We start from the raw sequence: 27,430 nt of genomic DNA, 5'->3' as shown, positions 1-27,430 counted from the left end.
TTTCCTCAACATTGTTTCATGCCTTTGTATTGAGGCCATCAGGCGTTGAAAGGCAAAGTATCTACCAAGAGTAAGAGCTGTAAATGAAGGTATACAAAATAAAGTGGGGGTTGGTTGGTAGGAGGAAGTGTTACTTTCTTTCTTGCTTTAATGACATTTCATTAACTTGACAGATGAAGAAATAAAGCCAACTCTTATGGCAAATTGCAATCTTCTGTGATGGATGCAATAATGCAAAATGATCTCTGTATTAAACACATAATTACTAATAAACTTAATAGGATCTTTATTTTTGAACTATGTTCCATCATTTAGCGCTGGAAATGTTGATGATTTAATTGTAAATTTTAACATTTAAATAGGAATATTCTAAATGGATAATTTCATTGGTGCCTGTATGTGAAGGAGTGGATTAGAAGTTGGTTACTATAGCTTGAAATGCAATTGGACATCTATGATTTAAAAAAGTCAGCTGCTGTCTGAAAGTTAGCAGAGTGTCAGACCATTGTGAGATGCTTTTTCACTGATGACCAACTTCAGTAAGTGAAGAAATTATTTTTTCTGTTTTCCTAGAATTGTTTCAATCTCAATTTCTGCAAAATAAGAGCATTTTTTCAGAAAACCCTAAAATATTTTTATGCTTCTTTCTCCATTAGCGAATTTGGAAACAAAACTTAGGTATAATGCTAAATGAATAGTGAAAGTTTCTATTTGTCGTCAGATACCATATTTAAGTGGTATTATTCAGAGACTGAGTTAGAAAATAGTCTTGTCCGGGCTAGTTTTCCTCCATAGACAGAGCGACCCCAATTGATGGCCTTGGACCTCATTTGAATCTGTTTGGTGAGCTGCTGGTGCCTGTTCTGCCTCCTCAGGCACTTCATCCATTTGGGAAAATAAATTTCAGGCCACTTGCCTCACCAGCAGCGGCATGGGGGCAAGGGCAATCAATTAAAGTCAGGAGCAGCCTCCAGGCATGGTGTGGAGCTGGGAGGATTATTGCTGCTCCTCCTGGCTTCATGTGAATTTTTTAAAAAAGCTTATCTTTCTGGTGTCGCTGCTTGCTAGGCTGCATCAATGCCTGAAAAACCTGAGTGGAGCAGGCATGTTGCTTGCTGCACTGAGAGCAACCCAAATTCCCTGAGGTGTTCTAAAGCAGGTGTTCAGCCATTTATGAGCAGATATAATGGGCCTAGTGCATGAAAATTAGCCTAGGTGTTATGTAAACCGTGGCGCAGAGTCGACTCCCCCTTGGCCCCTTTATTCCCTTCACTCACTTGATCCTGGCCGTCACATGGGACTAAGTCCTCTTAATTCAGGCTCAGGCTGGGCGTTTGGGATATCGGGGTTACAGGAGAGCTACCCTCCACTTAATCCACTGGGTACGGTTAATGGCTTAGTACAAAGAGGAGGAAACTCAGTCCTTTCTTTAACTATCAATTTACTTTATTCACGTTGTTGTACAATATAAGAATAAGGCTTATACACTTGGTTAGACAAAAGCATGCAACTCAAACTGGGTTATACAGTTAATAACAAAGCTAACTAGAATCAAATAAGCACACCCACTAGGTTCCTCTGACATTTCCCTGACCTAGTCACAGAAAACAAAGGATAGTACCCGAAAAAGGGGAGAGCTGACGCTGGCCAGGCGTTCCGTTCTCTCTCTCTCTCTTTTACGTCGTCGCCGCGTTGCTCATGCAGGGTCTTCCTGCGTGGTGGTTGGTCTCCGGAGTTTCTCGCTGGCTCTATGCCCGAGATTCTCTATACTTATTCTCTTTCTTATCTCTTCAAAACTATGCTGTCTCTTTCCGGTTGGTTTAAGCTTGCTCACCTCGTTCGTATCTTCTCCTTATTGGCCCAGGCCCAAAGACCCTGGTATCACACCGTGTCCAAATAAGGCTCTACTCCTGTGATCTCTCCTTTGTCTTGTCACATAAATTAATTAGTTCAAACTGGTTTTTACCAGCACAAGCCAGTGTCTGAGCCCAGGTTACTTTAGTTCACAAGCAATCCAACAGTTTGTAACAGATTCTGTATTTCTTGCAGCCCCTGGCCGACAGTTCCTTGGGAGGCAGGACATGGTCTTGCAAAATAGATTATTTATGTCTCCTTTTCCATCTGTAAAACAGGTGCTACCATGACAAATTTCTACCTTACCACCTCTAATGAGCTTTATTGCAATGATGTGCAGTCATCTCTATTTCTAGTCTGTAATATTTTCAATTATATTCAACTTTTTAATAAGTTTGTCAAAGATAATTTTGCTAGTGTCTTTCATCGAAAATGTAGCCAGTAATATTGTATATTTCTAAGGCTGCTAGTCATACCACCCTGCTATACAGCCATTCTCAGCACCAGCAACCTCCCCCCCACCACCCCCCCCAAAACCTACTTTTATACGTGGGAAACAGCTGTGACTCCACAGAACATTGGGTAGGGTGCACCACAATGGCTGGAGCAGAAAATCCCGGTCCCAGTGTCTGTGGAAATGCATCTAATCTACTTTTCTCTCCTGTTATTCTGGATTTCCTCTTTGGGATTACTTCAGTTCTGGCAGTCACACGCTTACATAAAATGGTAAACTGACAGTGTTAACATAATGCTGATCAGACAGTCTAAGCTCCTGTTTGTTTATTTGTTTGCTTTCATTTGCTAAAGCAGAATTTTTTTATTACCATGTAAAAGTCCTTGTAGGTGACTGCGAACTGCATCACACATCTGACATAACACTGAATTTGGTAGTTTGTGGTTTTTGGAATTGTGCTTTTCCTTTTATTTATATATATTAATATATTTGCACTTACAACATAACCAATCTGTGCCAAATATAACATGCTGACCTTCTCAACCTCCATTGGATTACTCTGTTAAGTTGCAACTAAATATCCATATGTTGAATTTTATTATTTTACCTAGGATTGAACGTAAAAGGTGATCACAGAGGACCTGGGGCAGTTATCAAACACATTGATATTGAGGGAGCTGTTGGAAGAGATGGACAACTCCAGGAAGGAGATTATATTGTTGCAGTGAACAAGGAATCCATAAGTAGTCTAAATTCTGCTCAGATGCATTTTGTGTTTGCCAATCAAGCCTTAACTGAAGAAATCATGTGAGTATTTCTTGTGCTGTATTTGTGGTTGATCATGTGAGTATTGTGCTGTGATTGTGGTTGTTTTTCGCCACCTTCAACTTGCTATAACATATTTATGGTTTTGAATATAGTAGTGTATATTGTCCCAGTTTCATAACAATATGATCTATTCACGATTTTGTTACAAACCTGGACCATTTGACTAATATCAAGAAGGTATTGTTTGTAAAATGAATATATTATATTTTTGTGAATAGTCAAATCGAGAAGAGATGCTTGAAGGCAATTTAGTAGATACCTTCTGTTTTGTGGTTCATTTGAACAAAGAACAAAGAACAGTACAGCACAGGAACAGGCCATTCGGCCCTCCAAGCCTGCACCGATCTTGATGCCTGCCGAAACTAACACCTTCTGCACTTCCGGGGCCCATATCCCTCTATTCCCTTCCTATTCATATATTTGTCAAGATGTCTCTTAAATGTCGCTATCGTATCTTCCTCACTTGTCTTTGTAATCCAAAATACACAACTCTTTATGCTTCAGTTTGTGGGATGGAAAGAATTGTTTAGAATATTGCAACTAAATTTCAGTTTGCAGGTTTTTATTTGACAGCAAAGCCATTTTCCTCGAATTAAATGGAATTCTTAATTAATGTTTATGATAGAGTCGTACAGTTGGTGCATTGTTGTGAGATTGGCCTTTTTGAGAGCTGTGCTAAAATGTGTTGCTAATGTTGGAAGGTAGATTATACGTCATGGAATCTGTCCAAGATATAAATGCAGCGTTGAAAATTAATTTTGGTATCCTCATTTCTCCCCTCCCCAATAAGTTAAAACTAAACTCTATGCTTACAGCTCTGTTAATGGCGGCCAATACCAGAATCTTGCAATGAAAAAAATTGAGTGTTTCATGAGAAACATCAAATAGAATTGTTGAAAATCCAGTGTTTGAATCTCAAGATGCTACTCAGTCGCTGAAGATATTATGAGATCTGACCAGTGCTTCAAACAACAACTTCGTTTTGCACAATGCAATTAACATAGAAAAGTATCCCAAGGTGCTTCACATGAGTGTGATCATTCAAATGGAGTCTGATCAACTCTTGACATAAGCTATGATAGCCATAACTCAAAGGGAATGTTCTTACTCTTTATCTGGTTATTGTCAACTTACCCATTGATAACAAAGATATATGTTCCACAGCATATCAAGCAACACATTCATTAGCGATAGGGTCAACGAATTCTACCTTCAGACACAAATAACTATCTAACTTGATACAAATCGTTAGACCTTTTAATTAATTTCCTCTGTAGACCCCTTGCCCCCTCAGCCTCCCTCTCCTACCTTTAAGGGGTTTCCTAAAATCCACCTCTTTGACAAGCCCTGCTAATATCTCCTCCTCTGGCTCAACATCATCTTTTGTCAGATTGCACCTCTTTTAAACACCTTGGAATATAAATGCAAGCTGTGATGTTATGTATCAGAAAATGATTTACCCATTGTCTTTTTCCTTGGCCTAAGATAACTTTTGTTGGTCCTTAAATCACTCATTTCTCAGTGCTTACGTGCCTTCCAAAAGTGTTGAGCTTGATGCATGTTAGGGGACTATAAGTCAAGAAGAATAAATGCTTTTTTATGGTAATTTTAAAAAGGTTCATTGAAATCATGGCTGAGAGTGAGGTTAACTCACGAGTACCAGAGTATAAATATATTTATTAAGAGGAAGCATGGCAATTTTATCCTCTTCCTTCCTAACTGAAAACACCACCCCTTTGCTTGTCCTGCCACCCTCTGGGAGCTTTAGTTTTCCCAAGTGACTACAGTTTATGAGGCTTGATATTAAATGTCAGCAATGTTTTGATCCTGAGGAGCCAATCTTAATCCTGTCCTCATACATGCATTTTCAGTGAAATAGAAATCGTGAGTAAAAACAATAGTTAATTTGTTTCTGCGCCACCCGCCCCCCCCCCCCCCCCCCCCCCATCCAAACTCATGGTGCTACAGCAAATTTTAGCACTCCTACTGCTCAAATCAGCTAGTCTAGGGATCACATGACATGATTTGTAAGGACCACCTACTCTGTAAATTCACTGAGCTATTGGTGGTTTGGACTTTGTGGAGACCAGGTTTTCATGGGCTATCATGGTGCAACCTTTGAATGTGTTAATTAGAAGTGTTTGTTTAATAATTTTCTTTCTTTTGGGTTGGGTGGGGAATTTAGGATTACTTACGTACCTGCAGAAGAGGTGGATCACTATAAAAGATGTTTTGCATCAAAACAAACCAGACCCAGCAGTGCTGCAATATTGGCAACAGAGGCCAGGACGAAAGCTGCTGCCAGGTATTTACATTAATCATGCTCTAGGTATTGAAAGACAACAAATTTTAAATAATGTTTTTGGTTGGAAATTTTATTTCAAGATGCCTTATATGAATCCTATTGTAAGTTTTGAAAGACAGACAATTTTTTTTTAGCTGGACATTTTATTTTAAAGTACCAACAGTTTATATATAAAACATTTAAAAAATTTTAACTTTTTCTTATGAGGCAAATTTATTCACACTTATGAAGTTATGTCATATATTCTCAATATGACTTTTAAAGGAAGATTACATTGATGACATAGATGTGTATATTTATGCAAAATTTTAACATACTTCCAGTTGGTGGACATGGGTTTAGACAGCAAACCTGGATTGAGGTGCCTAGTGTTCATTCCACCTTTTTAGTGTGCATATTGTTATGCGAGTACTTCCATTTTTTTAGTAGTTTTTTAGGACTAGTGTTTTAGAATTGTGGAATTGAATTGATTTCAAGGATTGAAGTGATTTCATAGATGCTGGACATTGACTTTTTTAAAGCGTCACTGGAAGAACTCTGTTTAAAAACAACATTTACTGGCTGTCACATGTCTTCAGCTAGGTAAACAGCAGGTGCCTTCTGACCATGGGAGTTGTTTACAAGAGAAGTGACATGTCAAGATTTATGGTGCTCAAGAGTGCGTCTCATTTTTGAATACTGTTTTGAGTCAGTTGGGTATGTAGCCTGCTGAAAAAAACACCCAGCTCATCTTTTCTCCACCTCTCTGAGAAACCCTGCAAAAATTCAGTGTGTGATAGCTGTAACTCCTGATGCCGCATTTCTCTTGAGAAGCTTTTGGAAGACTTCCTCTCGACATCTCCTGAACGAACTGTTTCTGAAAAGATCTCAGTGACCTGTGCACTCTGACACCAGACTGTATGCCATCTGGAGCATAACATCTTTTATCCTTTTTCTTCAAGAATTAACAAGTACTTTGGCCAAAGCATTTTTTTTCTGTGTGTGTGTGTGTGTGTCTGTTGGGTATTTAGAAGGGAAATATATATATTTACTGTTATTTTTCAAACTATGTGTTAACGTTTTGCATCTTTATTGGCTAAGTCTTGTTTTATAATAAATTCATACTTTTATTGTTTATTAAAGAAACCTGTTTGGTGGATTTGATTCTGAAACTAAAATAGAGTATATAATTGGCCGCATCGGTAACTGGGTACACATTTAAATATATGTTGTGACCTGGGGAGAAGTGGAACTGGAGAAAGACAGTGCTCTCATCCCGCCTTGGTTGTAACAATATTCATTTGCACTTTGCATAATATAACTTCAGGTAATATCGTTCGGAAGTATTGTGGTCTTTTGTGTTATGAAATAGGTAAAGGAAATGTACTGAAGCAGTAGCTTTGTTAATGTTCTTGAATAAAGTACAACATTGTCTTTTGCAGTAATTTTAATGCGTCAATATCTGTAGTGAAGCAAAATTGAATGTAGTTTCCAAACATAAAAATTGTGCATTATTACAATTTTTCAACATCTGAATAGTTATTTTTGCACATATGATAGAAGCTCCAAATTACCTGTGGAAAAACATTAAACGCAAATTCCTACTGTGGATCATAATCTCTAATCTGCATATCAAAGCACATATTCAAAAAATGTTTCGTGACCGGCTTTGAACTTAGACTGTAATGGAATAAATTGCAGCAGCTTAAGTGGCTATTATGGGCACTGCTGATGCATTGCCTTGAATTCTTGATAGCCATTATGTAAAAGCTTTTAACAATGGTGTGTATTGATTAATCGTTGAAAGGCAGGTTAGACCAGTATCTTATTTAGAGCCTGGGCTATGCATTACATTGGATTGTTGCACATTTGTCCATACTTCTGAATTTATTTGCAAAACACAAATTATAAATTATTTGAGAAGATAATTTTCACATTCATCTTCAGAAGTTTTGCTAAATACTTGCTGAACACAGAAAATTTTCATCAGTGAGAGATGGGATTTCAAAACAAATGTTCAGTATTATAGCAAACATGCTCTAGATGTTCTAATGGAATGTTATTATTATTTATTGTATTTGCAATTATTTTCAATAGTCCACATTGTGTGACAATTAATCTGTAGCAGAATTCTTAACTTTTGCATTTCATGTTGCTTTATGATTTTCATGTGTGCAGTTGAGGAATATAGTGGTAAATTGTTGAGTCAATGTCTTCAGAAGTGGCTCAAGCACATCTTGAAAATGCAGCTTTCAGTTTTTCTTGTGTGTGGTAAACATTGATAAATTCATGGAAATCCTGCACAAATATTGACATACTATTCAGCTCCTCCTCAAGCCTGTTCTGTCATTCATTTAGATCATGACTGATCTGTACCTTGACTCCTTTTACCAGCCTTTGCTCATATGTCCTTAGCTAGTAAAATGTATCGATCTCAATCTCAAGTGCTTCTAAAGGCTTCAGGCCTGCAATTATTAAGTGGTTGTACTGCTGAACAACGTTTGATCATAGAATCCTTCAATAAGAGCAACTTACTAATATCCCAAGCAGTGGTTAAGCAGAGAGAGGAAAACTTATAGCCTTTCAAGTGGAAATTTATCAAATGCTTTTTGAAAGTCTAAGTATAAAGCATCATTGGATTTAGCACAATCATTTTGAGTTGTCACATCCTCAAAAGGTTGTTTTGAATGTCTAAAGCTGTGCTAATTGCAGTTTATGAAATTGTTGTTGAATGACTAATTCTCACGATTACTTCTGATAGTCAATTCCATTATTTCACACAGAATTAAAGCAAGACTGTTGGGTTTGTAGTTGCCAAAGTGTCTGTCTGTCGCCCTTTTTGAACATGGACTCCACAGTGGCCTGTTCCCAATCCACTCCCCAGTGTTGATTTAATTCTCTTATGATTCTCATTGCTCATGTACTGTATCTGGCTTTCTCATTTGTGAATATTCCAGAATAAAGACACCATATTAATTTTACTTCTGTCAGATACTGCCCTTACAGTCTTGTTTTTCCAGTTTTCACAAATCCAAGGAAGCGCTGATATCAAAAATGAATGAAATACAGTAGCGTTAAAAAGGGAAAAGTACAAATGACGAAAAGTATATTGCAGAACTGGCAGCACCTGAAAAGAGAAAAAATGAGTTAATGTCCTAGCTAATTTTGATGACGGCTGTCCACCGAAAACCATAAACATATCTTCATTTTTCAGATGCTGATGGACCTGCGTTAAATTTTCATTAGTTTCTGTTTTTATTTAAAAACTAAAGTGCGCTTGTTTTATGCTTGGCACATGACAGCATCACAGAGATTTCACTGTTATGGTTGCTGTGTTCATTAAGCTGTACTGTCCCTGCAGTTCAGCTTGTGAGCAGTCAAGGCACCCATTATTAGTCATTCTTATTCTTATTTCCCGGAGAAATATGGAATTCATTGCCAAATTGAAGTCCTTTTCACAGATGCCAGTCAGTATATTTAGTGACAGATGAATGAACATCAGATTTGATGATGAGTAGTAGTCGTTGAAATATTAAATATTTTATTTTGCTTAATTTTAAAATTACATATATAGCTATTAACTGGCTTGTTTACCTTGTTTGAAGTTAATTGTAGTAATATAAAAATTGATGAATTATATTTCAAATTAGCTTTATTCTTTTTTTGATCAGTGAATTACCTGAAAGAGAAGAAGGTGAAGGGGAAGAAACCCCAGTTTTGAGTCACTGGGAGGCACCACGATGGTAAGAGAGCATCAAAATGTTTGACTGTTGTTCCCTATTAATTCCCCATCGTATTCCCCTTGTAAATGTTTTTACTTCTGCACAACCACACCACTAAGATGATAGTACAGACTTGTACACAGTGTAGGAAATACTCAACAGGTCAGGCAGCATCTGTGGAGAGAGAGAAGCAGAGTTAACGTTTCAGGTCTGTGACCTTTCATTAGAACTGGCAAGGGTTGGAAAAGAATTGGGTTTTAAGCGAGTGAAGGGGGGGTGGGGGTGGTTGGTGGAGAAGAAAACAAAAGGGAAGGTGTGTGATAGGACATAGGGCAGGAAAGATTAAATAACAAAGCTGTCCTGGGACAAAGGCAAAGAGTGTGTTAATGCTTGTGGTGAAAGACAAAACATTAGTCCAGAGAGAGTGTTAATGACAGAATAATGAGCAGCTCTGTCTATGTGAAAAATAGGCACATGGTTAAAAAATAAAATATAAAAAATAAAGGCCTATCATGCTGTGAAATTATTGAACTCATTGTTCAGTCCGCAAGGCTGTAGAGTGCCTAATCGAAAGATCAGCTGCTCTTCGAGCTTGCTTTGATGTTCACTGAACACTGGAGCAGGCAAAGGACAGAACTGTGTGCATGAGAGCGGCGGGGTGGGTGCTGTTGAAATGGAAGCTTGGGGTCATGTTTTTGAACTGAGCAGAGGTGCTCCACAAAGCAGTCACCCAATCTGCATTTGGTCTCCCGAATATGGAGGCAACCACATTGTGAGCAGCGAATACAGTATACTAAATTGAAGGAAGTACAAGTAAATCGCTGCTTCACCTGGAAGGAGTGTTTTGGGGCTTTGGATGGTGAGGAGAGAGGAGGTAAAACGACAGGTATTACACCTCCTGTGATTGCATGGGACGGTGCAGTGGGAAGGGGATGATGGAGGACTGGACTAGGGTGTCGCAGGGGGAATGATCCCTTTGGAATGCTGACGGGAGGGGAAGTGAAGATGTGTTTGGTGGTGGCATCATGCTGGAGGTGGCGAAAATGACGGAGGATGATCCTTTGGATGTGGAGGCTGATGGGGTGGAAAGTGAGGACAAGAGAAACCCTGTCGCAGTTCTGTGAGGGAGGGGAAGGGGTGAGGGCAGAAATGCGGGAAATAGGGCGCAATTGAGGGCCCTGTCAACCACAGTGGGGTGGAATCCTTGGTTGAGGAAAAAGGAAGACATGTCACAAGCGCTGTTGTGGAAGGTTGCATCATCAGAACAGATGTGTAGGAGATGGAGAAACTGGGAAAATGGGATGGCGTCCTTACAGGAAACGGAGTGTGAGGAAGTATTGTCAAAGTAGCCGTGGGAGGCGGTTGGCTTATAATGAATATTAGTAGACAGCCTATCCCCAGAAATAGAGACAGAGAAGTCGAGGAAGGGAAGTGAAGTGTTGGAAATAGGCCATGTAAAGGTGAGAGAAGGGTGGAAATTGGATGCAAAGTTGATGATGTTTTCCAGTTCAGGCCGAGAGCAGGAAGCAGCACTGATACAGTCATCAATGTACTGGAAAAAGAGGTGAGGGAGGGGGCCTGAGTAGGACTGGAACAAGGAATGTTCGACATATCCCACAAAAAGACAGGCATAACTAGGACCCATGTGGGTACCCATAGCAACACCTTTTATTTGGAGTAAGTGAGTGGAGTTGAAGGAGAAGTTGTTCAATGTAAGAACAAGTTCAGCCAGGCAAAGGAGGGTGGTGGTGAATGGGGACTGGTTGGGTCTCTGTTTGAGGAAGAAGCGGAGAGCCCTCAGACCGTCCTGGTGGGGGATTGGGGTGTAGAGAAATTGGACGTCCATAGTGAAGAGGAGGCAGTTGAGGCCAGGAAACTGGAAATTGTCAAAATGACGTAGGGTGTCAGAAGAATCACGGATGTAGGTGGGAAGAGACTGGACCAGGAGAGAAAAGATAGAGTTAAGATAGGAGGAAATAAGTTCAATGGGGTAGGAACAGGCTGAAACCATGGGTCTACCAGGACAGTCCTGTTAGTGGTTTTTGGGAAGGAGGTAGAAGCAGGCTGTCTGGGTTGTGGGACCATGAGGTTGGAAACTGTAGAGGGAAGACCTCCAGAGGAGATGGGGTTAGTCACAGTCCTGGAGACAGTGGCTTGATGTGCGGTGGTGGGATCATGGTCCAGGGGGAGGTAGGAAGAAGCGTCTAAGAGTTGACGCTCAGCCTCTGCAAGGTAGAAGTCGGCACGCCAGATAACAACAACCACCACCCTTGTCAGGAGATTTTATTTCAGATTTCAGCATCTGCAGTATTTTTCTTTTATATTATTCTACACAGTAGTTGTTTAGAAAGTAAAGGGTACATTTGTGTATTGAATGTGACTTTAATTTTAAGTTATTCCTCTCCCCCTGTTTCCAAAGTAAAATGCTGTGTAACTTATGAACCGCGTAAGCTTCTAGAGGGTGCAATCCAGACAAAGTTAAAACCTAAAATAAAAGCAAAATACTGTAGATGCTGGAAATCTGAAATAAAAACAAGAAATGCTGGAAATACTCAGCAGGTCTGTCAGCATCTGTGCAAAATGCACAGATGCAGCCAGATCTGCTGAGTATTCCCAAAGTTAAAACCTACTTTAATTAAGGACAGTTAGTCTCATATTGTGAAAAGTAATTCAGGTTTGACAAATTTTTGTAGAGCTGTATGAAGAAATAATGGAGTGTTAATGAAGAAAATATAGTGCATGTTATGTATATATATTTCCACAAGGTATATCATAAGGTGCTGCATAAGTTTGTTGATAAAGGGAATATGCAACATGGGTGGGAAATCAGTTACAGGATAGAAAATAGTGTTTAATGTATGCTTTATTGATTGGAGAGATGCAAATAGTGGTGTTCCCTCGGAGTCAGTGATGAGATCATTGCTCTTAAATTATTTATTTTTCCCGTGCAGACTGACCTACCTTTAATATTTACTTTAAAATGGCATTTTTTGAAAAGCAACAATGTAGAATATTATAAACTTTTTTCTTCTTTTCTCACTTTTTCTCTTGCTTTCATTTATCTTGTATCTATCACAATTCAAAGTGACAAAATAAAAACAAGAAAGCCTGTCATTTGCTGTTGGTTTTCTGACATTGATGATCTGATTCTGAATGCCAGATCTTTCATAAGCAGAGGAAAGAACAAAGTATATAACACAGACACATTAATAATAATAAAGAGGTTGTAAAAATAAGGTTTATTAAAAGAAAGGAACAAAAATATATGGAAAGATGCAAATAACGATTTACCCCATCTTAGCTGTAATATTTGTAGGTGATGGTAATGCTACATCATAAAGAAACAAAAATCTTTTAATATCTCAATCAAACAAGATATGCTCTAGAATCTTCAAAGAAACTCTTGATTTATGGTTGGAATAATGAATGAATTATGCATTGAGTGTTTTTCTCTTTTTTCAGGATTGAAATATAAGATTGTGAACTTTGTATTGAAGCTTGTAATGTTTTGCAGTATATACTTACATACTAAAAATCCAGATATGTTTCAAAGCTCTTTATTTCATTGCATCTGATTCCAACTCATTGGCACTGTTCTGACTAGAGCAAATACGATGCAATCTTTGGAAGGAATAGCGACATGACCTGGTCAAATTTTCATTTGGGGTCAAGGGATTGTGTCTTAGTCAGTTCAAGGCCCTCAGTAGTGTATGCACTATAGAGGAGTGTGGGTAGAACTACACAGTCAGATTCCTGTCTTTATCAAAAAGAGAGGTTTTGTAATCTTGAGGCGTGTGGGGAAGTGCTCATTTTAATGCATTTGGGTTTACATTGAGGGCAACTTTTTCAATAAAATATTGAGGGCTGAATTTCACGCCCACCCCCCCCATAAAGAGCAGGAAGGTGGCAGGTGTGCATAAAATGGAGCGGAAGGCTTGGAGGGTCCTTCCCTACCTGCTCCCGCCTCCGCCGCCACTTTACGCAGGGCGGCAGCGGTGAAAAACGGCCCGCCCGCCCCAGGCCAGTCAAGGCCCTTAAATGACCTGTTAATGGCCACTTAAGGGCCTCTGCCCACCGCCACAGGGATCTTGAACCCTTGGCCAGTTGGGCGTCTCAGGCCCGAGAAAAGCCGCCTGACAAAAGCAGGCGGCTTTCTGATGGCATGGGGGAGGGAGGGTGGACCCGTATGATCAGCCACCCTTTGCCCGACGGAGGGTCGCCCCCGATGCCCCAACCACCTCCAACATGCCCCCCCGATCCCCCCAGTCGACCACCCTTGCCTCACCGGGGCTCGACCGATTGTACCCGGCGAGGCCCCAAATACTTGGCGGTTCCCTGGAGCTCCCTGACATCTTCTATCTTCAGCTGGGTTGCAGTCCCAGCAGTGGCCACTGCTCCTGGTGGCGCTGCTGGGGCTAAGAGCTGCTGGCCTGCAGCTCCATTAGGCGGGACTTCCTGCCTCAATGAGGTAGAACTCCCACCTCAGGCCAATTAAAGGCCTGGGGACAGTAAAATGCAGTCCGGATCCCCAGCCCAGGCGGAGGCAGGTTCGCCACTGACTTTTCAGTTGGAGGATGGCTCCCGTCCACCAAAGGTAAAATTGAGCCTTGAGTGTTGGAAGTGTGGCTGCCTCTATTTCAGTCAGCTGCAGCAGAGCAGTGGTGGCTCTCATGCATCTTGTGAATGAATAATCTCCAGTGCAGCTCTTGCATCTTTGTGCAGATGTTTGATGTGGCATTGGCCAGGTTAATTTGATGCTATTTTAGTGCATGAACTAAGAATTACCCACACACACTATGTTTTGCATTTGTAAAATGCATTAGCCTTTTGTGTTTGTGGTATCCAGTTTTTAGAGTCAAGTCTTGTGGCATTATGAGTGACTATCTTAGGATGTCTCTTTTCTCTTGCATCTTCATATATTGGTTGTATTTTTGCATTTTTAATGTAGACTTTTTTCAGGACTGTGAAAACATCTTCCCATAGAACAATTGATTCTGGAAGATTTTCTGTTTTCAAAAGTTGGAACCACAAACCATGAATTTTGAACTTGAAATACATCTACTTGAATAGCGAGGTCCTCTGCTCCCAAAAAATTGATCTTACTTGTAAATACTGACAGATGTTTTGCCGAGAGCATGAATTAGTTGATGGTTTTGAACTTGGCAAAAGATATTAAAAAGTAGGCAGCAAGATTCATTCACCTTCACATCCTAAGTTACAAATAAATTTATTTTCCTTCCAGGGTTCAGCTTTGGCGAGAACCAGGGGAGTCACTTGGAATCAGTATTGTTGGTGGCAATACTGTAATAAAAAGACTGAAAAATGGGGAGGAATTGAGAGGAATTTTTATTAAACATGTCTTGGAGGAGAGTCCAGCTGGAAGATCCAATGCTCTGAAGACAGGGGACAAAATTATTGAGGTAAATAATCTTTGTTGATAAATAATGTTAATGTAATATATGTTCATGTATAATAACTGCTACTTATAAATTGTGAATGGGAATGCCTTGGTACACTGAACATTTTCATTTCCTTAAGGTGCCTCAGTGCACCAAAGAGAGGCATAAAGCATTCAAACAAACTACTGTGTTGTATATGTGAGGAAGATTTTGTTTTGCTACCTAAGCACTGTTAGAAAGTTATTTATTTTAAAGGAAAACATTAGTAAAATTTAAATTATTCAAGACTTTAATATATTCCGTGAGAATGTGTGTAATTATTATAGCATTCGTTAGTCAGCACTATAGAGTATTTTATTGCTAAAACAAAACTCTCTCAATTATCTTTTGAGGCAGTGAGTTCAGGCTGAGTAATCCACATCCCTGCACTGAATATTGTTGCTCTGATGCTTCTGTAACCATTCTAAGTGAGTGAAGTGAAAAAAAAGTGCATTTATGTGCAGAGGGGAAATAGATCCCTGACTGAGTAATTGCAATTTTTTTTAAAACTAGCTTATGTTGGTCACAGAGGAAATACCTTTATTCCTTTCTTCCTTTCAGTTAATTTTTGTTTTTTTTGTTTTACTGGATATTTAACTTGGACTCAGTGGGTGAATTTTACGTCGTCCCAGCGGGTCGGGTGGGGACGGCATAAAATTGAGTGGGAGGCTCCGGGAGCCCTACCCGCCCTGCTCCCGCCTCCAGTCAACTTTACGGGGGTCGGGAAGGGGGTGCGAAAAGGCCTGTCCGCCCGAGGCCAATCAAGGCCCTTAAGTGACCACTTAACAGCCACTTAAGGGCCTTCGCCTGCCTCCACGGGTATTTTACCTGTGGCAAGTGGGCATGCTGGGGATGTCAAAGAAGGCCCAGCGGTAGCTGCCGACCTTTCCGCGTGCCCGGGGTGGAAGGGGGCCATGGCAGTCGGGCACAGAGTACCCGATTGAGGGCCACCCCTGGCTCCCAACCCGCCCCCAGGAGCCAAGGTGTCCCCTCCCCCCAAACGACCACTCTAGCCTCACCAGGGCACGACCGATCGCACTGGTGAGGCATGCCCAACTTACCTTCCCTCCTGGCTCCATGGCATTGGCTGGGCTGCAGTCCCAGCAGTGGCCACCGCTCCCGGTGGCGCTGTTAGGACTAAGAGCTGCTGGCCCGCTGATTGGCCAGCAGCTCAATGAGGCGGGACTTACTCCCTCAAGCAGGTGGAAGTCCCGCCTCAGGACAATTAAAACCCAGGGACCCGTAAAATGCGGGACAGATCCCCGGGCAAGGCGGAAGCAGGTTCGGCACCGACTTTTACGTCGGTGGAGAATTCCCATCCACCTAAGGTAAAATCCAGCCCAGTATCACTGATCTGTCCCATTAATAAATGTTGCATCCTCTACTAAGCCAAAGTGTATTGAATACTGCGCAATATTTAGGTAAATGTAGGAAGTAGTCAAACAGAACCTCCTTGTTACTATATTCTGGTTTATTGGAACATATATAACCTCCAACCAACTGAGGACAACAAGTATATACACTGTATAAGACTGTGGCTCAGACATTAAGCCACTAGACAAAGTTATTGAACGTTAAACAGATAAATTTTTGTTACTTAGAGTCATCAGTATAATTTCAGTAATTTGCGAACTTCACTCATCTTAATGTTAAGAAAATTTAAGGTTGCTTCTCGACGTTGAACTGGCTTTTAAGACAATGGTATTTTACTTCTTATATGCTGTACACTATCATGAAGTTGCGAAAGTGCCCCTTATGTCTGCTGTTTAAGACTGACTGCTGTTTTGTGCCATACTGCCCAAAATATAATCCAAACTCCTTTGTTTTTGTTTCAAAGTTCTCTTCAATCAAAACTGTATTTTTCTCAGTAGATTGCTAGCTATTCTCAAGAATTTTGTAGCTAGAAGAAATGTCTTGCTGCCTCCCTGGGAACCAAATATTTTGCATGAGTTGAGAGATGAATCGAAATACAGTCACAGCAAGTAACTCAGTGTCTTCTTCAAACCAGACCAAAATGTATGCTATCTGGAGCTTGCAGAAGTACTCAGCAATAACCATTTTAACTGTGTGTGCTGTAAACAGCAGGAGGGAATCCCATAACTAATACATCATAAACACAAATGCTTAATTTTGTCATAATTTGGATTAATTGTTAAATCATGACATTACAATTAATTCACTTTGAACTAGAAAATATGTGGGACACTTTGCTCTGTTCAAGGTGCTATATAAACATAAGTTGCCATTTTTTACCCCTCCCACTGCTTCCCAAAGCCATGCATTCCCCAGAGTTCAGGGCAGGCAATCTTATCACAAAAAGATACGAATTCTGCACTTGGTTGATGAGGCTCCTCATTTAAGCAGGCTATATAATGTTGCTTCAGCATACCAGGCATTGAGGAAGACAAACCAAGTCAATGTAATCTTAAACAAAAACAAGAAATGCTGGATTCACTCAGCAGGTCTGGCAGCATCTGTGGAAAGAGAAGCAGAGTTAACGTTTCGGGTCAGTGACCCGCCTGGTCCAGTCTGCACCTTCTCCTTTGTTATCTCTTGCCCAACCCCCACCTCACTTGTTTATAATCTGTGACTTTTCTAATATTTGTCAGTTCCGAAGAAGGGTCACTGACCCGAAATGTTAACTCTGCTTCTCTTTCCACAGATGCTGCCAGACCTGCTGAGTGAATCCAGCATTTCTTGTTTTTGTTTCAGATTTCCAGCATCCGCAGTATTTTGCTTTTATTTCAATGTAATCTTAATGTATATTACAGGTTTCTGGTGTAGACCTGCAAAATGCCACACATGACGAAGCAGTGGTTGCCATAAAAAATGTGGGAAATCCAGTTGTTTTTGTGGTTCAAAGCTTATTGCCTACTCCAAGGGTGAGTAAAAACTGGAAAATTTTTAAGGTTAACAGTATAATTTTTGAAGACAGCTTCTGCAACTGTGTGAATTTGTTCATGATTAATGGCTTTAATGATTTCATTTCTGGATGAAAGTGCTGGTAAGTGTCATTAATAAGTTGAAAAGTTATCAATTCTGTCTGTAGGCATCTTATTTCAGTGCAGAACTTGTTTTATTCATTCCAATTTAGCTAAAAAGTTTCAATTAACTAGAAAGGGACATTTATTTACGTTGGTTCCATAGAGCCTTTTCACTGATCTTAACACGCACAGGAGAGTGTTTCCTTTTACTGTTACTTTGGCTGTTCAATTTGTTTTTCTCTCAGAGATCTAAAACTATGTTCACAGTATTTATATTCCAGCTGACAAACCTTTTTCTTAGCAAAGGTAAAATCTGCCGAAGATTTTCACATCCACTTGCAAAACCATATTATTTTCATTTGTTCCAGACCAGTCCCATAAAATGTAGAAAAATCTGAATAGATTTTAATTGATGTATAGGGCCCAGAGATGTCTTGATATAACAACCCAAAAAAAGTATGTAAGATTTTGTTAAGTTAGCATAACTTAAATGCATCACTATTACAGTTAATTTGGTACAGATCAAGGACTTAATACTTGATGTGAGGATCACATCCTGACACGGTTGGCAACCCTAATTTGATGGATTTTGTAATCTTGTCAGATTTTTAATGCAGTTTACGGTACCTGATTCGTTGAGGTGGTCTACATTGACTTTAGCAAGGCTTTTGACATGGCAGAATGGTTAAAAAAATAAAAACCCATGGGATCCAGGGAAATGCAGCAAGGTGGATACAAAATTGGCTCAGTGGCAGGAAACAAAGGATAATTGTTGACAGGTGTTTTTGCGATTCGAGGGAAGTTTCCAGTGGCATTCCGCAGGGCTCAGTACCGGGTGCCCTGCTTTTTGTGGTATATATTAACGATTTGGATGTAAATGGGGGGGCATGATCGAGAAGTTTGCAGATGACGCAAATATTGGCTGTGTAGTAGATAGCGAGGAGGATCGCTGTAGGCTGCAGAAAGATATTGATGGTCTGGTCAGATGGGCAGAAAAGTGGCAAATGGAATTCAACCCGGAGAAGTGTGAGGTGATGCATTTAGGGAGGTCAAACAAGGCAAAGGAATACACAATTAATGGGAGAATACTGAGAGGTGTAGAGGAAGTGAGGGGCCCTTGGAGTGAATGTCCACAGATCCCTGAAAGTAGGACAGGTCGATAAAGGTGGATAAGAAGGCATATGGAATCCTTTCCTTTATTAGACGAGGTATAGAATATAACAGCAGGGAGGTTATGCCGGAACTGTATAAATCATTAGTTAGGCTTCAACTTGAATGCTGTGCACAGTTCTGGCCACCTCATTACAGAAAAGATGTAATTACACTAGAGAGGGTACAGAGGAGATTTACGAGGAAGCTGCCAGGACTGGAAAAATGCAGCTATGAGGATAGATTGGTTAGCTGGTGTTGTTCTCCTTGGAACAGAGGAGGCTGAAGGAAGATTTGATTGAGATGTACAAAATTGTCAGGGGCCTGGATAGAGTGGAGGTGAAGGGCCTATTTACCTTAGCAGAGAGGTCAGTGACTAGGGGTCAAATAGATTTAAAGTGATTGGTAGAAAGATTAGAGGGGAGATGAGGAAAGTGTTTTCACTCAGAGGGTGGTAGGGGTCTGGAACTCACTGCCTGAAAGGGTAGTAGAGGCAGGAACCCTCAATTCATTCAAAAGAAGTCTGGATACGCACCTCAGCTGCTGTCATCTGCAGGGCTACAGACCAAATACTGGAACATGGGATTAGAAAGGGTGGAACATTTTTCGTCTGGCACTGACATGATGGGCCAAGTGGCCTCTTTCTGTGCCGTAAACTTTCTATGATTAGCTAAATATCATGCTTTTGGAGGAGAGCGTGAACCAGAAGTAAAAAAATAAAACAGTGAAGTAAAGTTTAACGTTTATTTTAAGAACACAGTAGTGTTAAAAAAGGGCCGCTGGAGCCTTTTCCATTTTGCCAACCTTTTGTGCTTTTTCTACCTACCTTCTCTCTTACCTCCTGAACTATTCACATGTTCTTTATGTCTTAAAAGTGTCTTTAGTTGCTTAAATTGCTCTCATTATGCCTCTTATTATTTTATACAAAAAGCCCTTTATAACAGGGCACTTAGAAAAGTTCAAGGTAATCAGGCAGAGTCAACATGGTTTTGTGAAAGGGAAATCATGTTTAACCAATTTATTGGAGTTCTTTGAAGAAGTAACGTGTTGTGAATAAAGGGGAACGGGTGGATGTACTGTACTTAGATTTCCAGAAGGCATTTGATAAGGTGCCACATCAAAGGTTATTGCGGAAAATAAAAGCTCATGATGTGGCGGTGGGGGCGGGGGGGGGGGGGGGTGTGGTAATATATTGGCATGGATAGAAGATTGGCTAGCTAACAGGAAACAGAGAGTAGGCATAAATGGTTCATTTCCTGGTCGTCAAGATAGAACAAGTGGTGTGCCACAGGTATCAGTGGTGAGGCCTCAGCAATTTATATAAATGATTTGGATGAAGGGACTGAAGGTATGGCTGCTAAATTTGCTGATGACACAAAGACAGGTAGGAAAGTAAGAGGACATGAGGCTACAAAAGGATATAGATAGATTAGATTAGAGATACAGCACTGAAACAGGCCCTTCGGCCCACCGAGTCTGTGCCGAACATCAACCACCCATTTATACTAATCCTACACTAATCCCATATTCCTACCAAACATCCCCACCAGTCCCTATATTTCCCTACCACCTACCTATACTAGTGACAATTTATAATTGCCAATTTACCTATCAACCTGCAAGTCTTTTGGCTTGTGGGAGGAAACCGGAGCACCCGGAGGAAACCCACGCAGACACAGGGAGAACTTGCAAACTCCACACAGGCAGTACCCAGAATTGAACCCGGGTCCCTGGAGCTGTGAGGCTGCGGTGCTAACCACTGCGCCACTGTGCCGCCCTACCACTGCGCCACTGTGCCGCAGGTTAAGTGAGTGGGCAAAGATCTGGCAAATGTGGGAAAATGTGAAATTGTCCATTTTGGCAGAAAGAAAAAAGAAATATTATCTAAATGATGGGAGATTTCAGAGTTCTGAGATAGGAACATAGGAGCAGGAGTAGGCCATTCAGCCCTTCAAGCCTGCTCCACCATTCTAGATCATGGCTGATCGTCTACCTCAACACCATATTACCGCACAATCACGTATCCCTTGATGTCATTAGCAACTAGAAATCTATCGATCTCTGTCTTGAACTTAATCAGTGACTGAGCTTCCACCACCCTCTGGGGCAAAGAATTCCAAAAAGTCACCACCCCTTGAATGAAGAAGTTCCTCCTCATCTCAGTCCTAAATGGTTTGCCCTTTATTCTGAGATTGTAAGATTGTGTTCCTTGGTTGTTGACCCCACAGCCAGGGGAAACATCCTTTCTGCATCTACCCTGTCTATCCCTTTAAGAATTTTCTAAGTTTCTATGAGATTGTCTCTCATTTTTCTCAACTCCAGAGAATATAGGCCCAGTCTCCTCAATCTCTCCTCCTGGGACAATCCCACCATCCCAGGAATCAGTCTGGTGAACCTCTGCTGCACTCCTCTGTGGCAGGTATATCCTTCCTCAGGCAAAGGGACCGGATCTGCACACACTATTCCAGGTGTGGCCTCAACAATACTGTATACAATTGAAGCAAGACTTCTTTGCTCCTGTACTCGAATCCTCTTGCGATAAAAGCTAACATACAGTTTGCCTTCCTAATTGTTAGCTGCACCTGCATGCTAGCTTTCAGTGACTTATGACCAAGGACACCTAGGTCCCTTTGGACATCAACACTTTCTAATCTCTCACCATTTAAGAAATACTCTGCGCTGTCGTTCCTCCTACCAAAGTGGATAACCTCACACTTATCCACATTATATTCCATCTGCCATGTTCTTGCCCACTCACTCAACCTGTCCAAATCCCCTTTGAGCCTCTTTGTGTGTTCCTCGTAAATCACATTTCCACCAGGTTTTTTGTCATCCGCAAGCTTGGAAATATTACAATTGGTCCCCACATCCAAATCATTGATCTAGATTGTGAACAGCTGGGGCCCAAACACTGATCCTTGCAGTATCCCACTGGTCACAGCCTGCCAACCTGAGAATGACCCATTTATTCCTATTTTCTGTTTTCTGCCTGTTAGCCAATCCTCAATCCATGCTAGTATATTATCTCCAATCCCATGTGCTTTAATTTTGCTTAGTAACCTCCTCTGTGGGGCTCTATCAAAAGTCTTCTGAAAGTCCAAATATGCCACATCCATTGATTTCCCCCTTATCCACTCTGCTAGTAACTTCCTCAAAAAACTCTAACATGTCTGTCAAACATGATTTCCCTTCATAAATCCATGTTGACTCTGCCCAATCAGACCATTATTTTCCAAGTGTCCAGTAATCACATTCTTTTTAATAGATTCTAGTATTTTCCCTACTACCGATGTTAACAGTGGCGTTACATTTGCAATCTTCCAATCTGCAGGCACCTTTGCAGAATGTATAGAATTTTGAAAGATGATCACCAAAGCAGCCACTATCTCTGTAGCCGTCTCTTTCAACACTCTAGGGTGAAGATCATCGGGTCCCGGGGATTTGTCAAGTTTCAGTCCCATTAATTTCTCCAATACCACTTTTTTACTAATCTTAATTTCTTTCAGTTTCTCATCTCACTAGACCTTTGGATCTCAATTATTTCAGGGAGACTTCTTGTATCTTCCTCCATGAAGACAGACACATAGTAATTATTTAGCTTCTCTGCCATTTCTCTATTTTCCATCATAAATTCTCCTGTCTGCGCCTGTAATCGACACACATTTGTCTTTGCCAATTTTTTCCTTTATACATACCTATAGAAACTTTTACAATCCGAATTTATATTTCTTGCTAGTGTACTTTCATATTCTATTCTCTCTTTATCAATTTCTTTGTCCTCCTTTGCTGGATTCTAAAATTCTCCCAATCCTCCGGCTTACAGATTTTTTTTGGCAACTTTATAAACCTTCCCCTTTGATCTAATATGAGCTTTAACTTTGTTTGTTTGCCGCAGCTGACTCACTTTCCCTATTGGGTTCTTTTGCCTTAAAGAAATGAAAACCATGCATTAATTCTTTAAATACTAGTCATTGCCTATCTACCGTCAAACTTTTTAATGTATTTTTCCAATCCACCACGGCCAACTTGCTCCACATACCTTCATAATTGCTCTTGTTTAGATTTTAAGACCCTAGTTTCGGATTGAGCTACATCTTTTTCAAATTTAAAGGAAAATTCTATCAGACTATGGTCACTTCTGCCACCAGATTAATTAGCCCTTTCTCACTGCACAGTATTAGATCCAAAATAGCCTGTTCCCTAGTTGGTTCCTCAACATATTGCTCCGGAAAACCATCTCGGACACGTTGCAGGAATTCTTCTTCTACAGCAATGGTGTTCATTAGATTTATCCAGTCTATATGTAGTTTGATATCACCCATGATTACCGTATTCCCCCTCCAAGCACTTCTAATTTCTGATTTATACCATGCCCTGCATTACGACTACTGTTTTGTGGCTTGTAAACCACTCCTACCAATAATTATTGCTCCTTGCTGTTTCTTAGCTCCACCCAAACAGATTCTACAACCTGCTCTTCCGATTGAAGATCCCCTCTCACTAATGCACTGATCCCTTATTATCCCTTATTACTATCCCACTTACGTTTCCTTTTTGCCTGTCCTTCCTAAACGTTGAATATCCTTTAATATTCAGTTCCCAGTCTTGGTTACCCTGCAACCGTGTCTCCGTAATGGCAATTAAATCATACCCGTTTACTTCTACTTGCACCATCAACTCACCTATCTTGTTGCGAATGCTGCATGCATTCAGATTGCGTGCCTTTTAATCCTGCCTTTTTAACACTATTCTGTATTTTGACCCTGGTTGGTTCTAGCATTTGTTTCTGCTGTTTTCCACTTTCATTCACAGCTTTTCTACTTCCCATCATCAGCTTTGATTTTCTCCGATCTGAATTCCCTCGCAGGTTCACAACCCCAACAAGTTAGTTTAAACCTTCCCCAACAGCACTAGCAAATCTCCCCATGAGGATATTAGTCCTGGTCCTGTTAAGATGTAACCCGTCCATCTTGTACAGGTCCCACCTGCCCCAGAACCGGTCCCAATGCCCCAGGAATCTAAAGCCCTCCCTCCTACGCCATTTTTCCAGCCAAGTGTTCATTCGGTCAGTCTTCCTATTTCTGTACTCACTAGACGTGGTACTGGGAGTAATCCTGAGATTACTGCTTTAGATATCCTGCTTTTCAATCTCCTTCCTAGCTCCCTAAATTCTGCTTTCAGGACTTGATCCCCCTTTCTACCTATGTAACTATTCTGGCTGTTCACCCTCCCCCCAAAGAATATTGTGCAACTGTTCCATGACATCCTTGACCCTGGCAGCAGGGAAGCAATATACTATCCTGGAGTCACATCTACGGCCACAGAAATACCTGTCTTCTTCCCTAATTATCGAACCGCCTACCACTATTGCCCTTCCACTCTTTTTCCGCCCCCACCTCTGCAGCTGAGCCACTTTTGGTGCCACAAACCTGGCTCTTGCTACATTCCTCTGATGGACCATCGCCCTCACCAGCATCCAAAAAGGAAAACTGATTAGTGAGTGAGAGACTCAGAAGACTCCTGCATTACCTGCCGGGTCTTTTTAGACTGCCAAGCAGTCACCCAGTCCCTCCCTGCCTGCCGCTCTTAATCTTAATGTTAAATATGCTATCCATGTAGTTTTCAGCTTTGCGGGTGCATCACAGTGACGCCAACTTCCGTGTGAGTTCCAAACTGCGGAGCTCAGGTTTTTGCTGCTGGAGACACTTCCTGCACTTGTGATCATCTAGAACACATGAAGCATCCATGGCTCCCTACATGTCACAGAATGGGCATTCCAAGCAGCCGAACTTTCCTGCCATGCCTGAAGCTTGCTTTCAGATTATTTAATTTAAACTGGAGACTAGGAAATAGAAAGTAAAATTACTCACCCATCAGCTCCTTCTGTGTGTATAAGGTAGGTACTTAAGAGTTCAAGAAAACAAGACTTTTACCTTGCTTCGGCCTTTTTTCTATCATCAAATTATTAACACACCTTTCCTAAAAGTATTGAATGTTTCAAGCTCTTTACAAACAGACACTTAGACTAGATACTCTGCAACCAATCAGTTTACAACTTTGCTGTGATGTCATGGATTTTTTCAAACTCAGCGTGTGCTGATTCCAAGGAGCTCCTGATGTGTGCCTCTCCAACTCTCAGGTAAGTATGGGTCTCGAGCCTCGGTCCCGATTTATAGTTTCCTGCTCTGGGCTGTTTACTCACAGGTCCAGTGCTTCTCCAACTCCCAGGTAAGTGTGGGCCTCGAGCCTCGGTCCCAATTTATCGTCTCCTGCTCCGGGCTGTTTCCTCGCAGGTCCAATGCCTCTCCGACTCCCAAGTGAGATACAGAGGGATCTGGGTGTCCTCCTGCATGAATCACAAAAGGTTAGTATGCAAATACAGCAAGTAATTAGGAAAGCTAATAGAATGTTATCATTTATTGCGAGGAGAATTGAATACAAAAGTAGGGAGGTTATGCTTCAGTTATACCAGGCATTGTGGAGACCACATCTGGAGTACTGTGTACAGTATTGTTCTCCTTATTTAAGAAAAGATGTAAATGCATTGGAAGCAGTTCAGAGATGGTTTACTCGACTAATACCTGGATTGGGCGGGTTGTCTTGTGAGGAAAGGCTAGACAGGCTAGGTTTGTATCCACTGGAGTTTAGAAGAGTAAGAGGCAACTTGATTGAAACATATAAGATCCTGAGGGGTCTTGACAGTGTGGATGTGGAAAGGATGTTTCCTTTTGTGGGAGAATCTAGAACTAGGGGTCACTGTTTAAAAATAAGGAGTCGCCCATTTAAGACAGAGATGAGGAGAAATTCTTTCTCTGAGGGTTGTGAGTCTTTGAAACTCTCTTCCTCAAAAGGCGTTGGAAGAAGAGTCTTTGAATATTTTTAAGGCAGAGGTAGATAGATTCTTGATAAACAAGGGGGTGGAAGGTTATCAGGGATAGGCGGGAATGTGGAGTTGAGGGTATAATCGGATCAGCCATAAGCTTGTTGAATGGTGGAGTAGGCTTGAGGGGCCGAGTGACCTACTCCTCCTAATTCGTATGTTCTGCTATTTAACCATCCATTGTTTACGACTCAAGCATCTTTCAGGTCATTGGCCTGGATTTTGCATTAGTAATGATGCAGTTTTGTTGGTGTTTACCGTCATTAGCCTTCTGAAACTGATTACAAATACTGGTATTTGCACATGCACAGAATAACGGGGAGATCCAGAAGTTGCTCTCAGTGATTCTGTGCTTCTCCAGAGAATATATTTTCCAGGTCCCCTTGTAATGCAGTGAATTATAAATCATTGAACTGATGAGAACTTCTGCTCTTGCATCTAGTTTTGCTGGCAAAAAAAGCTTGAAAAAGTTACACCTTCTTGAATAAGGTGTAACAAGGGTTTTAATGGCATTATAACTTCATAATGACTGCTAATTCCCTCACTGGCCCTGAAAACCTACTTGTGGAATGTTAAATTGCTCCATTTATGATAAAATTCCACATTTTAAAAATTTGTTTTAATTTTTTTGATATTTTATCTTCTATCTTAATTCCATATATATGTCCCAATCACTTACTTTGCCATCTGTAAAATTTGAAATTTAAAAATGAAGGGATCCTGTTTGGTTTGCTGTCTGCGAGAATACTTCAGTATGATTGGCTGCTTACCCTGCTTGATGACATCACTGCTCCTAGATGTCTAGAGATCCCCTAATCGAAATTGACTCCATGAAAGGTGAAATCCACACCACAGAGATTGCTAGATCTTTGTGAGAAGCTTTTTTCAAAGTCAGTGGTGAGTGCTACTGACCACAATATCCAGGCTATTGTGTTTGTTGCAGGCATTTTCCCTCTGTTCCTTTTTTCTATCTTAACAGGTCCTTCCAGTTTATGTTTTTGTTATAGAGTGACACAGCAAGAAAAGCTATAAAGTACTAACTTTAATAGTTTGGTGTTTTAGTAATTCATTCTAAGGATGTGGGCATCTCAGTTATCGCCCATCCCTAGCTGCCTTTAGAAATTGGTGCCTTTTTCTTGAAAGCTGTTTAATACAACTAAGTGGCTTGGTAGACAGGAGGAAATTAGGAATCAACCATATTGGTGAGGGACTGAAGTCACAAGCAGGCCAATTCACAGTGGCGCAGTGGTTAGCACCGCAGCCTCACAGCTCCAGGGACCCGGGTTCGATTCCGGGTACTGCCTGTGTGGAGTTTGCAAGTTCTCCCTGTGTCTGCGTGGGTTTTCTCCGGGTGCTCCGGTTTCCTCCCACAAGCCAAAAGACTTGCAGGTTGATAGGTTATTTGGCCATTATAAATTGTCACTAGTATAGGTAGGTGGTAGGGAAATATGGGATTAGTGTAGGATTAGTATAAATGGGTGGTTGATGTTCGGCACAGACTCGGTGGGCCGAAGGGCCTGTTTGAGTGCTGTATCTCTAATCTAAATCTAAAAATCTAATCATATCATGTCAGTTGGTTCTTTGGACCAAGGACATTACTGAAGCAGTTAGATTTTCTCGATAAACCCCACATCTTGGTAAGTTTTATTGGTTTTAAACTGTATTCCAATTCTCAAACTTATGTTGTCTGTGTTATTAGTCCAGGATTACTAGTTCAATAACATTACTACTACCAGGCAGCATCTGTGGAGAGAGAAACAGAGTTAATGTTTCAGATTGATAACCTCATCAGAACTGGGAACAGTTAGAAATATAATAGGCTTTAAGCAAGTGAAAG

At 40.9% G+C, this 27,430-nt stretch overlaps 1 protein-coding gene across 8 annotated transcripts in view; it reads left to right on the top strand.

Moving 5' to 3' along the window:
- Window positions 1–27,430, top strand: part of patj (PATJ crumbs cell polarity complex component) — a 472,630-nt gene that overhangs the window by 180,011 nt on the left and 265,189 nt on the right. For all 8 annotated transcript variants that reach the window (XM_068037182.1, XM_068037186.1, XM_068037183.1 and 5 more), the window contains 5 exons: window positions 2,920–3,115; window positions 5,322–5,441; window positions 9,092–9,163; window positions 14,385–14,562; window positions 17,352–17,462. In XM_068037182.1, coding sequence (XP_067893283.1) covers window positions 2,920–3,115; window positions 5,322–5,441; window positions 9,092–9,163; window positions 14,385–14,562; window positions 17,352–17,462 — 677 coding nt within the window. The remainder of the gene's footprint in view (window positions 1–2,919; window positions 3,116–5,321; window positions 5,442–9,091; window positions 9,164–14,384; window positions 14,563–17,351; window positions 17,463–27,430) is intronic.

Source organism: Heterodontus francisci, chromosome 8, assembly GCF_036365525.1.
Source record: "Heterodontus francisci isolate sHetFra1 chromosome 8, sHetFra1.hap1, whole genome shotgun sequence".
NCBI classification, from domain to species: Eukaryota; Metazoa; Chordata; class Chondrichthyes; order Heterodontiformes; family Heterodontidae; genus Heterodontus; species Heterodontus francisci.
This window is presented reverse-complemented; position numbering and strand designations above follow the sequence as displayed.